The sequence below is a fragment of the Schistocerca serialis genome, chromosome 6 (assembly GCF_023864345.2).
Source record: "Schistocerca serialis cubense isolate TAMUIC-IGC-003099 chromosome 6, iqSchSeri2.2, whole genome shotgun sequence".
Lineage (NCBI taxonomy): Eukaryota > Metazoa > Arthropoda > Insecta > Orthoptera > Acrididae > Schistocerca > Schistocerca serialis.
The window spans coordinates 693535993-693553113 of NC_064643.1; the positions used below are offsets into that span (position 1 = coordinate 693535993).

Here is a 17121-nt window from a genome sequence, read left to right on the forward strand (position 1 = left end):
CGAGGCCACCTTTTGCAGGAGGCAGTGATAGAGTGTTGTAGCGGACTTTGAAAAGTGCCCCTGCTGACACGAAATATCCAAAGGCTGATTGGATGCGGCGGCCAAGGAGTAACGGCATTGGGAGGATCTGGGCGACGTGTACCAGTTTAGGGGCGACATAGATGTTGACATAGGACACACGTTGGAGTTGGTTTAAGTTACGGTGCACTTGACCGCGGACATGGTGCCGAATCGACTGCAAAAGCCGCCGGTAAGCCAGGGCCACTGTGCGGTGTGTGGAGCTCGTAAATTCGATACCCAAGTAACGAAGGGTAGCACTAACTGGGAGTGGGGTCGGCACCATAGCCGGGAGGCCGCGCCCAATGTGCATCATAGTCGATTTATGGACATTAAGAATGCTACCAGAAAGACGTCCATACTGGTGGATCCATTGGATGGCGTCATTGAGTTCCGTGGAGGAGCAGGTGAGAAAGAGGAGATCGTCCGCATAAGCCCTACAGTGAAAGGTGTGGTCACGCAAAGTGAGGCCCTGCAGTCTAGAGGTAAATCCAGTGATGAGGGGCTCAAGTGCAATGGCATATAGTAAAGTAGACATAGGGCATCCTTGACGCACAGAGCGGCGTATAGGAATCGGCCCCACAAGCCTCCCATTGACTTGTACCATCGAGACCGCGGGAAGGAGTAACCGGCGAATGGCATCGACAAAAAGCAATGGGAACCCCATACGTGTCGCCACCATGAGGAGGAATGGGTGTCGAACGCGATCAAAGGCACTCGTGAAATCGACGGATACCAGTGCTGCACGAAGGCGACAAACCGACGCCAGTGCAATGAGGTCACGGCATTCTCCTAGGGCTGTTTGTAAGGTGGCCCCACAACCACGTGCAGTCTGCTCAGGTGAAAGGACCGTAGGTAAGACGGTGCGTATGCGCGCTGCTAAGAGGCGTGCATAGATTTTATAGTCTGCATTCAGTAGTGTAAGGGGGCGATATGCAGAGACATGAGACCCTCCCTTCGGTTTAGGCACAGGTAGAAGAATGCCAGTGACGAATTCAGGTGGAATTGGGAAGGACGGAGTAAAGAGTTCCTGAATCATTTCCGTCCAGCGAGGAAGCATTAACGTGGTGAACGCCCGGTAAAACGCCACTGGGAGACCATCTGGTCCGGGTGATTTGTTCTTGGCCCCTTTGTTGATCGCATCTACCACCTCTTCTGCGGTGATTGCAGACATCATGGACGTTGACTCCGCTACGGTGAGGGTCCGATCAGGGGAAGGACGGAGATCATCAGGAATGGGCGTCGCCATCGGTTCATCATCATAAAATTGGCGATAATGTTCAGCAAAGGCGGACACGACCGCCGCCTGTGTTGTGTGGTGAACACCATCGGAGGTCGTGATGTTGGGGACGAAAATCCGACGTCGACGACTATGGTCGGACGCGGCATGGATTGTGGATGGGGTTTCGTCGTGGAGGAGGTCTTGTCGTCGGGAACGCACCACGACACCATGCAGTCGTGCACGTTGAAGAGAGAGGAGACGAGCTTTAGTACGTTGTCGTTCCCTGTGGGTGTCGGGTGATGGAGGGAGCGCATCGAGCTCACGGAGGACGGCGTAGTGAAAATTTGTGGTGTCTCGATGCCATGCTGCTGCTTCCTTGCCACATTGTATGAAGGCCTTTCTGATCGCAGGTTTGGCACATTTGAGCCACCAATGGAACGTGGATGTGTACTGCGGAAGGCGTCTTTCGCAAGACGCCCATGTAGTGGCAATACATTGTCGGCAGTGTGGATCATTAAGGAGGGAGGTATTAAGCTTCCAGTAACCTCTGCTGCGCCACACTGACTGAGGTGGCAGAGCCAGGGAGCAAATGACAGCGCAATGGTCCGAAAATGCAAGGGGCCATCGTTCAGCTTGGGCGACTTCATTGCCGAGGTGAGCAGAGACATAAAACCGGTCCAGTCTGCTTGCAGAATGTGCTGTATAATGGGTATAACCGGGGGTATTGCCATGAATTTTCTCCCAAACGTCCACTAGATGAAAATCTTCGATTAAGGTGAGCAGCGCCGGGCATGGCGAATAACCAGGTACTTGGTCCTGCGGATGGAGGACACAGTTGAAATCGCCTCCCATGATAAGGCAATCATAGCGTCCAGAAAACAGGGGCGCCACGTCATGTCCGAAGAAAGTGGACCGCTGCCGACGGTTCGTGGAGCCAGACGGAGCGTAGATATTGATGACGCGCGTGTCGAAGATGGTAACAGCCATGCCTCTTCCACAGGGAAGGATTGTCGTGTCCGTGAGTGGGATTCCTTCGCGTATGTAGAAAGCCACTCCACGCCCTGATTGATCACATGTGGACGTGTATGAGTCGTAGCCGTAGACTGGTGGTAGTGTGGCAACGCGTACTTCCTGAAGAAGGGCGACGTCGACGTCGGAGGCCCGAAGCATGTCTCATAGGAGTTGCAGCTTGGGTGCAGTGCCGATCATGTTGATGTTCAGTGTGGCAAACCGGTATGTTTGTTTCAGTGGTGGTGGACGCGCATCTACCATCACCAAGGGAAGTAAGAGGAGGGCACCGACAGGAAGTCCCGTCCCATCAGCTGCAATGCCTCGCTTTTGATGTTAACAGGCAGCCTCGTCCGGCGGAGGTAACTCATCCGGAGGAGGGGGCGTACCTTCCTCAATGTCGTCGGCCCATGCTCCTGTGCCGTGGGTCTGTCCAATGTCCATGGGAATTGCGTCGTGGTGAGAGAGATCTGGAGTTGTCGGCGGGGAGACAGGCGTCTCAACCGGCGCACCGATCGTTACATTGTGCGTGGCGACCTCCATAGTGGTCCCGTCCTGCGAAACGTCTTGTTCATCGTGAAAGTTGTCCGCTGACCTCTGCGTGGAAATGTCGGCTGCTTGGCTGTCGTCTTCGTCGTCGCGGGTGGCAACGCTCTGAGAGTCCGTGGGTGAACGGCGACGGCGTTTGCGCCTACGTGGCGAGCGTTGTTTGCGCACGTGTTCCTCAGTGTCGGACGACGGCAAGGAGGAGCGTCGACCTGGTTCGAAGGCGTCGGTGGGTACAATGAAATTGTCAAACAGGTGTTGTGAAGATGTACTGGTCTCCTCAGCGTCCGGTGCGGGAGCCTGTTCGGCGGCAAGGTTGTCAGGTGGGACGTCTGTACCGTCCGTTGGTGACTGGGACGGTGGGACGTGCCGATCGGAAGGACCGGGCGACGGACTGGACGAAACTGTAGACGTGGCAAGAGCCGCTGCGTAAGTGACCGGTAGGGCGGTCATCGTGGGTGTGAGGGACGCTTCCGACAACGGGAGCTGCGCGACACGTCGTTGAATGCATTCAGACCGTAGGTGACCTTCTTTCCCGCAACCGGAACAGGTCCGAGGTTGGCTGTCGTACATTATAATGGCACGGCAGCCTCCGATACGTAGATAGGAAGGCACGTGTTTCTGCAACTCGATGCGGACCTGTCTAACACCGTTTAAAACTGGATAGGTCTGAAATTGGACCCATCGTTCGGCAAAATGTTCCAGAACGTTGCCATAGGGACCGAGCGCCTCGGTGACGACGTCTGCAGGTAGTTCGAACGGCAGTTCGAAGATCCTTATCGTCCGTGTGCCGAGACCTGCGTGTTCGACGGTAACGGGTCCGACGTTGCCGTCGGAATGACAGAAGCGCAGTCCACGTTTTCCTCTTGAAGCACCTTGTCGCACGCCGCATCGTTGATCATTTTCACGTAGACGGTACTGCTAACTATGGACAAGTAGATACCAATTACATCCGTTGGTGGTATTTTAACTTCATCGCGTATAAATCGTTCTACCTCCAGGGCCTTGGGTCGGGCGAAGTCGGAACAAAAGTTGAAACGTAATGTCTTCTTCCGATAGTTGTGCGCCATGGTGGTCTAGAAGGAAAACGGCACTTACAGCGGCCGAAGTAAACACAAACACACCGTGCGCGCCTCGCCCGCAGCGCTCTGGCGCGTGTCCGCCTCGCAGCACTGCCGGCGGCAGACTGGCCACTCAGCTACCGGGGGCGGACTCAACATAAGTTATAAGTTAATACATAGCCTGATAGTATAAAACCATTACAAACAACCTTAAAGTGACTGCGTACTTATTAATTTTAATGCAGCAATGATCCAGACACCTGGTACACATTCCTCACTGAAAGGACCGATGTCAAACATTACTTGACCTGATACATGTGCAGACACTTTTATTCTGTCTTTGCATGGAAAGGAAAGGGACCCTGCTTGGTAATAATGTCTGAGGACAGTGACAACACAGGTGCTCTACAAGTTTTAACTATTGCAGATTATTATTCAAGGTAGTCATACTTTATGAAATAATTGTCACTGGGTAATGCCTAAGTAAGTTTATAGTGTCTCATTTAACAGTCTTATGATGCTGTAGCTGTGCGGACGACGAGGAACGTAGCCGACGACAGTGCTGAGCTGCCGCTAGTGCTGTTGCTGCTGCTGCTGTATGAGAACCGCGAGTCGCTCCAGAGCCACGGATAATTATCGGACAGGCAATAGCTAGAATAGCAGCTTCCTGTCCATTCCTACCGCGCTCTCATTACTCGACAGTTAACGAACTATGCGCGTCTTCACTGGCGTGATCATAGCTCCACCCAGTATCTGCGAGAGCGCCCAATAAACACTTCCGCACTCTTTCAACTCAAACTGCTATGCCTCCTCTGTACTCGCAACGCGACAGACACTCTCCACACCCAAAGATAAAAAACGGCACAGTTGTTGCTATTTCGTCGTTGCTCTCGATACATTTAAATAACGTCACTGATATGTCTTCTTCTTGATCACCCTAAGCAGGTTCGCAACAATGAAATATTTTCACATTCAGAGGAGAAATTTAGTTATTGAAACTTCGTGGAAAGACCTCGCCTTAACGAAAAGCTCCTTTCTTTTAATGATTGGCATCCTTCTATGAACTTTTTCGATGCCCTCCGTGTAACATATGTGGTAACGATACCATATAGCACATCTGTACTCTATCACAGGACGAACAACCGTAGTTCAAGCAGTCTCTTTAAACTGCAATTCCTAGGTATCTAGGTGACTTGATGAATCAATATACTGAAACTTCCTGGCAGATTAAAACTGTGTGTCGGCTGTAGACTCGAATCCAGGACCTCCGTCTTTCGCGGGAGAGTGCTCGACCGACTGAGCTACCGAAGCACTACTCACGACCTGTCCTGTAAGAAACAAGTGTTAGTTCTGCAAATTTCGTAGAAGAGCTTCTGTGAAGTTTGAAGGGTAGGAGACGAGGTACTGGAAGAATTAAAGCTGTGAGGAGGGAGCTAAGTCGTGCTTGGGTAGCTCAGTCCATAAAGCCCTTGCCCGCGAGGACAAAGGTCCCGAGTTCGAGTCTCAGTCTGATACACAGTTTTAACCTGCCTCCCTAGTTTCATGTCAGCTCCCCCTCCGTTGCAAAGTGAAATTCTCATTCTGGGAACCTGTAATTTTATGTGATTTGTCGTTTAATCGAAATTCTTTCTTTTTGTACTTACGTTTCTGACTTTACACTTTTCATTATTTAAAGTCAATTTCCACTTTTTGCACCATTCAGATGTCATGTATAAATCATTTTGCAGTTGGTTTTGATCTTCCGATGACTTTACAAGACGCTAACTGACGGTATCATCTGCAAAAAGTCAAAGACTGCTACTCAGATTATCTCCTAAACTGTTTATACAGATACGGAACAACAGAAGGCCTGTAACACTTACTTGGGGAACGCCGGATATCAATTTCCGTCGATTCCTACATACTGTGAGCTTCTGGAGAGTAAATTACAAATCCAGTCGTACAACTGCGACGACACCCTAGTTCCACGCAACTGGGTTAGAGACCACTTGTGAGGAACGAAATCAAAAGTCTTTTAGAAGTCTAAGAATGTGGAACTAATTTGAGATCCCCTGTCCACAGAACTCTTCAAAATTGGTTCAAATGGTTCTGAGCACTATGAAACTTAACATCTGAGGTCATCAGTCCCCTACACTTAGAACTACTTACACCTAACTAATCTAAGGACATCACACACACCCATGCTCGAGGCAGGATTCGAACCTGCGACCGGAGCAGCACAGCACTTTTCACATAGTACGAATAAGGAACTAGTTGTGTACCAAAAGAAACATATTTCGTGAATCCTTGGTGACTGTGCGTCAGTAGACCGTTACATTTCAGGTAATTCATAATTTTCGTACGCAGCATACGTTCCAAAATCGTACTGGAAATCCCGTGTTAGTGATACGGGACTGTAAGTGAGCGGATTGCTCTCATTTCCTTCTGATATGGGTCTTCCGTCAAGTGAATGGTTTTATAAGATTACTAATTATAGGGCTATTGTATCAGCATACTCATCGAAGTTGCGGCTATCAGAAATGCAAATACGTAACAAACTGAATATTTTAAACTGAAATGCATACAGCGAATAAAACTATATGTCCCTTCTTGTTGGTAGAAGCTCGTTACAACCCACAAACGAAACACTGTGCTCGAAACTGTTGCTGGGTACGCGAGAGCTGCTGACCAACTGGTGGAATGAAGTATTAAATGATAATATTTATCGAATAGTACATCGGTTCTAGGAGGAACAAAGAGATATTATGAAATTGAATACACAGTAGTAGTGTTCCACAATAATATTTACTTAATAGTTAGTTATGAAACGGCTCCCACCATCGTGAAATAAACTGTTCAAGTCATGGTCTCTAAAGCCAGTTCATAACGAACTGTTGAATCAGTATTACCGTGGAACGTTAATACTGTGTATTCGAGTTCTTAATATGTTAAATAATAAGTAATCTTACTCAGAAACAGTGACCTGACGCACGTATTTCTCAATACAGGTGAAACAGCGCTCATAACCTCTTGCCTTTTACTTAGATAAACCGTCTAAAGCCCTCAATATAGATTACATTCAGTTTCACGTTACTTTTGCTGCGAGGGCAGCTTGTCAACAACGGTGATGTCATACTTATGACAAGCTGCGCTTCATACCAATAGCTTCCTGGATCCGAAGATGATGGTACGAAGGTTAGCCAAAGAGCTTTCGCTGTCGCCTCGAAGAAAGCTACAAAACTTATAGTTTGTTTATATTTAGGTACTTCTATGCAGTAGTGGTACACATTGTAATTCCCTCGCCACAACAGCGAATCATGACCCTAGACGAGTGAAAGGAGAATGGGGCACACCGTTCATGAAGTGGAACGTTTTGTGGTACTTCGGTTGCTGTACTTGAAGCGGGATACTGCTATCACAATCCGTGGTAATTAGGCAACTACACGCTTCCTCAGGAGTGGCGTCACAAAGCCGTAACATACACGGTGCTGCCTCGTTTCGACGGCCTTTGTCAATAGGCATGGACATTCGCGGAATCCAGCGGATGTCGAGTGATTTCCCATTTCCCACTACGGTTACGGTTGTGGTACACCGACTTTCAAGCACGATGATCTCCATGTGTTCTTGCCACATGCTTCCACCGCTGTGGTGTGGTGATTTCACTTTGTACCACGACTCCAAACGTGTAGGTGCGAACTGAAAAAAGAAGTAAATTGCGTAACATTTTTTTGAAAGCTAGAACGAGAATTTTGTAACTACAGTTTTTGTTGTATATAGAAAACGGTCTTCCAAATAGAACATAGCAATTGGTCTAGGTGTTGTCTTTCTTCATTATACACTACTGGCCATTAAAATTGCTACACCATTAAGATGACTTGCTACAGACGCGAAATTTAACCGACAGGAAGAAGATGCTGTGATATGCAAATGATTAGCTATTCAGAGCATTCACACAAGGTTAGCGCCGGTGGCGACACCTACGACGTAATGACATGAGGAAAGTTTCCAACCGATTTCTCATACACTAACAGCAGTTGGCCGGCGTTGCCTGGTGAAACGTTGCTGTGATGCCTCGTGTAAGGAGGAGAAATACGTACCATTACGTTTCCGACTTTGATAAAAGTCGGATTGTAGCCTATCTCGATTGTGATTTATCGTATCGCGACATTGCTGCTCGCGTTGGTCGAGATCCAATGACTGTTAGCAGAATATGGAATCGGTGGTTTCAGGAGGGTAATACGGAACGCCGTGCTGGATCCCAACGGCCTCGTATCACTAGCAGTCGAGATGATAGGCATCTTATCCGCACTGCTGTAACGGATCGTACAGCCACGTCTCGATTCCTGAGTCAACAGATGGGACTTCTGCAAGACAACAAACATCACAGACAGGAGCGTCTGCGATGGTGTACTGAACGATGAACCTGAGTGCACGACTGGCAAAACGTCATTTTTTCATATGAATCCAGGTTCTGTTTACAGCATCATGATGGTCGCATCCGTGTTTGACGACATCACGGTGAACGCACATTGGAAGCGTGTATTCGTCATCGCCATAGTGGCGTATCACCCGGCGTGATGGTATGGGGTGCCATTGGTTACACGTCTCGGTCACCTCTTGTTCGCATTAACGGCACTTTGAACAGTGGACGTTACATTTCACATGTGCTACGGCCCGTGGCTCTACCCTTCATTCGATCCCTGCGAAACCCTACATTTCAGCAGGGTAATGCACAACCGCATGTTGGAGGTCCTGTACGGGTCTTTCTGGATACAGAAAATGTTCGACTGCTGCCCTGGCCAGCACATTCTCCAGATCTCTCACCAATTGAAAACCTCTGGCCAATGGTGGCCGAGCAACTGGCTCGTCACAATACGCCAGTCTTTACTCTCGATGAACTGTGGTATCGTGTTGAAGCTGCATGGGGAGCGCTGTACCTGTACGCGCCATCCAAGCTCCGTTTGACTCAATGCCCAGGCGTGTCATGGCCGTTATTACGGCCAGAGGTAGTTGTCCTGTGTACTGATTTCTTAGGATCTATGCACCCAAACTGCGTAAAAATGTAATCACATGTCAGTTGTAGTATAATATTTTTGTCCAATGAATACCCGTTTATTATCTGCATTTCTTCTTGGTGCATCAATTTTAATGACCAGTAGTGTAGTTACAGTGGCCACGGCTGCCTGGCACATTATGTATTTGGTTGTGAAACGACGCTATTTATTCCAATGTAAGTGCGTGCTTGTGTGTGTGCGTATGCGTGTGTGTGTGTGTGTGTGTGTGTGTGTGTGTGTGTGTAAGACAGGCAGAGAGAGAGGGGGAGGGAGAGAGAGAGAGAGAGAGAGAGAGGGAGAGTACAGAGTATACCTGACGTTTACCTCTGCGTAGCTAGTAGGACATCACAAACGCGGTGCTGAGCTACCTGCTGTCTCTTGCGTGCGGCCCAGGATCGTGAGCTACAAGGTGAACATCAACATGCGCTTCCGGACGGGCGTGCCGGAGGGCGTGCTGCTGTGGAGCGGGCGGCGCGACGCGTCCTCGGCCGCCGACTTCCTGGCGCTCGGGGTCGCCGACGGATTCCTGCACCTGCGCTTCAACCTGGGCAGCGGCGAGGTCGACATCGTCTACAACGCCACGCGCGTCGACGACAACCTCTGGCACCGCGTCAAGGCCATCAGGTGCGTTTCTACACCGTACTGCAGTGGGCGCAACGGGCAAACTGTCAATCAAACTGGTGTCTTTGGAGTGCTCTGACGGTGTAGAACTGGGGACAGGCGGTCAGATGACAATGCACCGCTGGCTTAAGCCATGGCATCGTGTGCACTTCCAGTCACTTGTAAGGAATCACCACAGTAAAACGAGTAGACGTGCGAATGTCACGTAATTTGCGGCAGCTGTTTTCGTGTCTGTACAGACCGTTGATGAAGTTGCTCTGTTTGTTAGGGCGTAGACCCGGACTGTCGAACGTGTCTAGAAGGAACCGAGTACCACTCACAACCATGTAACATGGCATGAGAACAGTTAGTTGCCATTAAAAGATATTAACCGACAGGTAATGGAGACGAGTTACATGCTTTGTCACTGACTATCGGTTTCAGAATTGACACGTATTGCCTCTACAGGTGAATGCGGGTCGAACTCAGCTATTTTTCTGGATAACCTGGCGTAGGAAACTACATACAGAGGACATTTTGAGTTGGGTACCTGGCAAAAGGTGGTTGTTTGCAGCGTCATATGATGCTGCTCATCTTCAGTGCGATAGACGACATACGCACACACACACACACACACACACACACACACACAAAACTGGACAGCAACGGATCGGAGACCCGTACCGTCATTCGACGAGTATTGAATTTGCCTCGTTTCGAATCATGTAAGACGCCAAAATCCCCGACAGCCCAGTGAGACGTTTAACCAGAAATATGTAGACAGCGTAGTTCGGGCCAATGCTGGGTCTGTGATGTTTGTCGTACCGCGACTTTGGCCCCCTCATTCATGTTGCTGCGAAAACAAAAGAACCGTTATCAAAGGCCTGCAGGAGCACGTTCCTGGTTTTACGAACAATTTTGGAAATCTGTGGTAAGTTCCTATGGGACCAAACTGCTGAGATCATCGGTCCCTAGGCTTACACACTACGTTATCTAACTTACGCTAAGGACAACGCACTCACCTGTGTCCGAGGCAGAACTCGAACATCCGACGGGGGGAACGCGCGAACCGTGGCAGGGCGCCATCGACCGCGCGGCTACCCCGCGCGGCTTGACGAACGCCTTGGCACCCTATTGCACTTCAGCTCTCCCATTAGTTCATCCGATATTTATTTTAGAGATAATGTCTAGGTGGCACGTTACAGTCAATGCCCTCTCCCCACCCACCGCTTCAGCTGTCTTGATCTCTTACACGTATTGGGCTATGACTCTTACGCCGACCTATTGAGATTACTTATACAGACGTATAAATTAAGTCTCCCTCTTTTATCTTCGTCCTTTTAGGAAGCATATCTCTGTTATTCTTTCGTACTTGGTCATCCTCCATCCTACAGACTTCATCTTTCCATTTCCCTGTGTGTTCATCTATTTCTTTCTTTTTATATCTACATTTATTAACATAGTTTTCTGCTTTTACTGTCGTAGATCGATTTCGATCTTGCCTGTACCCTACTACATATTTGAGAAATCTTATTCTTAGTCTAACCTCGTTTTATTCCAACAGTATTTTATAAAATGTCAGAAGGTTTACTTTCCTGTTGAAGGTTGGTCTAATAGTACCATTCGAGGAGTTACATTTCTCTACGTTAAGTTGAAACACTAAAAGATACTAAAAGATATCAGATAGATTATATAATGGTTAGACAGAGATTTAGGAACCAGGTTTTAAATTGTAAGACATTTCCAGGGGCAGATGTGGACTCTGACCACAGTCTATTGGTTATGACCTGTAGATTAAAACTGAAGAAACTGCAAAAAGGTGGGAATTTAAGGAGATGGGACCTGGATAAACTAAAAGAACCAGAGGTTGTCCAGAGATTCAGATAGAGCATAAGGGAGCAATTGACAGGAATGGGGGAAATAAATACAGTAGAAGAAGAATGGGTAGCTTTGAGGGATGAAGTAGTGAAGGCAGCAGAGGATCAAGTAGGTAAAAAGACGAAGGCTAGTAGAAATCATTGGGTAACAGAAGAAATATTGAATTTAATTGATGAAAGGAGAAAATATAAAAATGCAGTAAGTGAAACAGGCAAAAAGGAATACAAACGTCTCAAAAACGAGATCGACAGGAAGTGCAAAATGGCTAAGCAGGGATGGCTAGAGGACCAATGTAAGGATGTAGAGGCCTATCTCACTAGGGGTAAGATAGATACCGCCTACAGGAAAATTAAAGAGACCTTTGGAGATAAGAGAATGACTTGTATGAATATCAAGAGCTCAGATGGAAACCCAGTTCTAAGCAAAGAAGGGAAAGCAGAAAGGTGGAAGGAGTATATAGAGGGTCTATACAAGGGCGATGTACTTGAGGACAATGTTATGGAAATGGAAGAGGATGTAGATGAAGATGAAATGGGAGATACGATACTGCGTGAAGAGTTTGACAGAGCACTGAAAGACCTGAGTCGAAACAAGGCCCCCGGAGTAGACAATATTCCATTGGAACTACTGACGGCCTTGGAAGAGCCAGTCCTGGCAAAACTCTACCATCTGGTGAGCAAGGTGTATGAAACAGGTGAAATACCCTCAGACTTCAAGAAGAATATAATAATTCCAATCCCAAAGAAAGCAGGTGTTGACAGATGTGAAAATTACCGAACTATCAGCTTAATAAGTCACAGCTGCAAAATACTAACACGAATTCTTTACAGACGAATGGAAAAACTAGTAGAAGCCAACCTCGGGGAAGATCAGTTTGGATTCCGTAGAAACACTGGAACACGTGAGGCAATACTGACCTTACGACTTATCTTAGAAGAAATATTAAGGAAAGGCAAACCTACGTTTCTAGCATTTGTAGACTTAGAGAAAGCTTTTGACAATGTTGACTGGAATACTCTCTTTCAAATTCTAAAGGTGGCAGGGGTAAAATACAGGGAGCGAAAGGCTATTTACAATTTGTACAGAAACCAGATGGCAGTTATAAGAGTCGAGGGACATGAAAGGGAAGCAGTGGTTGGGAAGGGAGTAAGACAGGGTTGTAGCCTGTCCCCGATGTTGTTCAATCTGTATATTGAGCAAGCAGTAAAGGAAACAAAAGAAAAATTCGGAGTAGGTATTAAAATTCATGGAGAAGAAATAAAAACTTTGAGGTTCGCCGATGACATTGTAATTCTGTCAGAGACAGCAAAGGACTTGGAAGAGCAGTTGAATGGAATGGACAGTGTCTTGAAAGGAGGATATAAGATGAACATCAACAAAAGCAAAACAAGGATAATGGAATGTAGTCTAATTAAGTCGGGTGATGCTGAGGGAATTAGATTAGGAAATGAGGCAGTTAAAGTAGTAAAGGAGTTTTGCTATTTGGGGAGCAAATTAACTGATGATGGTCGAAGTAGAGAGGATATAAAATGTAGGCTGGCAATGGCAAGGAAAGCGTTTCTGAAGAAGAGAAATTTGTTAACATTCAGTGTTGATTTAAGTGTCAGGAAGTCATTTCTGAAAGTATTCATATGGAGTGTAGCCATGTATGGAAGTGAAACATGGACGATAAATAGTTTGGACAAGAAGAGAATAGAAGCTTTCGAAATGTGGTGCTACAGAAGAATGCTGAAGATTAGATGGGTAGATCACATAACTAATGAGGAAGTATTGAATAGGATTGGGGAGAAGAGAAGTTTGTGGCACAACTTGACCAGAAGAAGGGATCGGTTGGTAGGACATGTTCTGAGGCATCAAGGGATCACCAATTTAGTATTGGAGGGCAGCGTGGAGGGTAAAAATCGTAGGGCGAGACCAAGAGATGAATACACTAAGCAGATTCAGAAGGATGTAGGTTGCAGTAGGTACTGGGAGATGAAAAAGCTTGCACAGGATAGAGTAGCATGGAGAGCTGCATCAAACCAGTCTCAGGACTGAAGACCACAACAACAACAACAAGTTGATATCAATTTCGTAATCATGCGATTTATTGCACCCTAAGTATATTAATGTTATTACATGATCTACTATATTCCTGTTCATTGAATTTTGAATTACACTTTTTTCCAATAAAATGTCATAATATTTGGTTTTTCTTCAGATATCTGCAAGCTGTATGAGACAAAGAATCTTTGCAGTTGTTACGCTACTCTTTGTTAATCTAGCTGTTACCAACAATTACCTGTACATTTGCAAATATCATCGACAGTATATAGCCAGGATTTTTAAAATTAAAAGAGTAAAAATACAGTTCATTCACCCATTCCAATAGAATTTCGTTTGTCTAGATATTGAATGGCATGTGTGATGAACTCCACACCTGTCTTAAATTTAGGTTACGCTCTCTCTGTTTCGATTACTTATGCCTCTAATACTTAAACGTGACTGCTAATATATACTTTTTATAACATCTACTACATACTTGGGTAAATCGTTGTCTTCAAGTATCTGAGACAACTTGCATCCTTTAATACTATTAAAATCTTCAATGAAATCAGTGCGTCATATATTATGTTTCCTATGTCATTTATTTCTGAAATTTAAATGTTTTCTTGCTGGGTAGCATATTATTGTCTCACATATAGCACCTACTGAAGCGGCGCCTTATGGCGGACTTAACATGCAGACCTAACATTAGAAGTAGCCCTTGAATTACCTTCAGCATAAGATATGCACAAATGATAGTTACAGGCCAGTAGATACCTCCATTTACACGCATAAACACACACACACACACATAATAAAAGCATATAAAAGAAAGAGTAACATGGTTCAACTATGACTCAGGAAACGTGTACAGAAAGAGAAATATACAAAGAAAAGAAATCAGTTCTGACGTGCGTTTCAATGCGAGTTCTGACTGTAAACCAAAACTCACTTTTTAATCGCTAGTGACCAAGTGTTGACGACTGATTAGAGGCTTGTTAATATAAGTTAACACGGTTAAAATTCTATGTCTCACTGAATGTCAGCTAAGTCGCATACACTTATCATTTATGAGGTGCATTTGAACGGCACGGCACTTTAAAGCACTTGAAGGGTGGCATTATATGCAACTCGCGTGGTTGAAGACAAAGCAAAGACAAAGCATTTCACGAGAACTTTAACCTTTACTGTACAGCGGAACTTCATTGTTTTCTGGTTTAATTTAAGCTTTATGAGTGCTTTGCCGGGAGAATGCACATCTCAGTGCCGTACTGGTGGCAGCGGCACACACGTCTGCTTCCATACAGAACCACTGCTAAGCTGTTTATCGCTACGTCGATCTCACACGGATATGATCATAGTTCCCAACTTATACAGTTTAGCCAACCCGACCTCATTCAGAGAGACAATTACGTTGTTATTCGTCAATGTTTCTCTACTTACTGTACTAGATTGTTAAACATTCATGATGTTACAAGTAAATACACTGCATTCATCTGTTATGTAGTGTCTCATTCAGCGCTTGTACATTCACTTGTATTTACTCTCCACTACAAGGAGTAGAGCGGGCTGTTTTACACTCGGCCGACTGCTAACAAAGAAGGGTTCCCATCGGTGCAATCGACTTTTTGGAACTTTCTGTCCGATGATGCACGTTAAGATCCCGGGTATCACAAACAGCGGGCATTCACCTTGTTGGCTCTCGTTTGCGAGTAGCTGACGATAAATATTTGGAATTTTGTGTGATACGCAAGAGCATTAAGAAAGGCTCTTTGTATAGTCCGGTTGCATGGTGTAGTGGATAGGATAACAGCTTCAAGTGCAGGAGGTTGTGGGTTCTAATTTTGTCAAATGCAATACGTGTCTTTTACTTTTAAATTTTTATCAAAATGACTTTGATCATGATATTTATTATATTAGTTGAGTTAAATGTAACTTTTTAGTCCTATTCCTCTCTCACATCATTTTATCCATCGTACGAACTTTTTCATTTGTTTCTTTTTTTCTTTACATCATTCTTTTTCCGATGGGAATTTTTGTTACTATGAATTAATTATGTTTAACTATTATAATATTCAATTATTAGAAAATTCCGATCTATCAGTTAAAAAACAAAAGAAGAAACAATCTATTTATACTTGTGCAATGGTGTGAAAAATGTGTTTTTGTTACCAGATCTGCAAATTTTTTTTTTTTTTTTGCGTGGTAAACGTCATATATGTAAAACATAACCAAAATATCTACTGCACTGTGGACAAAATAACGCAGATGAAAATTTTAATGAAAGATGGGTTTATAAGTAAAACTGAACACAAGCAAAATGAGAAAGATATATAATGACCGCAATAATGTGGAAGAAATAACGGGCTGATAAAACAAAATTAAATCGAACTTAATAGGTGAAATTAATTAAGGCACATGAACCAAGATTTCAAGTGGAGAAGGAATGATAGAAATCAAAATGAGAGCAAATGGAGAAGTTTATATTATGATTAACATTTTTATATTATGATTAACATTAAATGATAACGGAATGGAATTAAAATTTACATTGAAATCAATTAATAGAACAAAAATGATGATCAAAGTCATCACGATAAAGATTTAAAAGTACAAAAATAAGAACTTGCTGTATTTGTTCAGATTCGAACCCACAACCTCCTGCATGCACACAGAATTCCGAATACTTTTCGTCAATTACGCAAAAACGAGAGCCCACCAGGGTGAATGGAATGCAGTGTATGAAGGCTGGGATCTTAACGTGCATCACCGTACAGACAGTTCCAAACAGCTGATCGCACCGCTGGGGACCTGTCTTGTAAGTAACGCGACTTTACAATCGATTATTAGGGAAGAAAGACAGAGGGGCTTAGATTTCCTGCATTTACCTGAAGCCGACCAAAGACAGTTTTCCAAAAGCGGGGAATTTATCCTAGGACAACGTTCTCCATTGTCTCAGACGAAGATTAAGTTTATGTGTTTGCTTATTGTGAACGTATGTTGTGTTTCTGCGTGTGGGTCGCTGTAGGTGTTACATTTTATTTTAATTTTCAATGTTTTTCGTTCCATACTCCTAACAAGGGAACCTCTCCATCGCACCCCCCTCAGATTGAGTTATAAGTTGGCACAGTGGATAGGCCTTGAAAAACTGAACACAGATCAATCGAGGAAACAGGAAGAAGTTGTGTGGAACTACGAAAAAAATTGGCAAAATATACGAACTGAGTAGTCCATGCACAAGATAAGCAACATCAAGGAGAATTGAGCTCAGGAACGCCGTGGTCCTGCGGTTAGCGTGAGTAGCTGCGGAATGAAAGGTCCTTGGTTCAAGTCTTCCCTCGAGTGAAAAGTTTACACACTTTATTTTCGCAAAGTTATGATCTGTCCGTTCGTTCATTGACGTCTCTGTTCACTGTAATAAGTTTAGTGTGTGTGTTTTGCGACCGCACTGTAAAACCGTGCGATTAGTAGACGAAAGGACGTGCCTCCCTTCCCACGCCCGGGTTCCCGGGTTCGATTCCCGGCGGGGTCAGGGATTTTCTCTGCCTCGTGATGGCTGGGTGTTGTGTGCTGTCCTTAGGTTAGTTAGATTTCAGTAGTTCTAAGTTCTAGGGGACTGATGACCATAGCTGTTAAGTCCCATAGTGCTCAGAGCCATTTGAACCATTTTGAACGTGCCTCCCCAATGGGA

The 17121-nt window shown here is 45.3% G+C and overlaps 1 protein-coding gene across 1 annotated transcript in view; it reads left to right on the forward strand.

Moving 5' to 3' along the window:
* Positions 1–17121, forward strand: part of LOC126485035 (pikachurin-like) — a 779910-nt gene that overhangs the window by 739116 nt on the left and 23673 nt on the right. The window contains exon 14 of the mRNA XM_050108640.1: positions 9321–9551. Coding sequence (XP_049964597.1) covers positions 9321–9551 — 231 coding nt within the window. The remainder of the gene's footprint in view (positions 1–9320; positions 9552–17121) is intronic.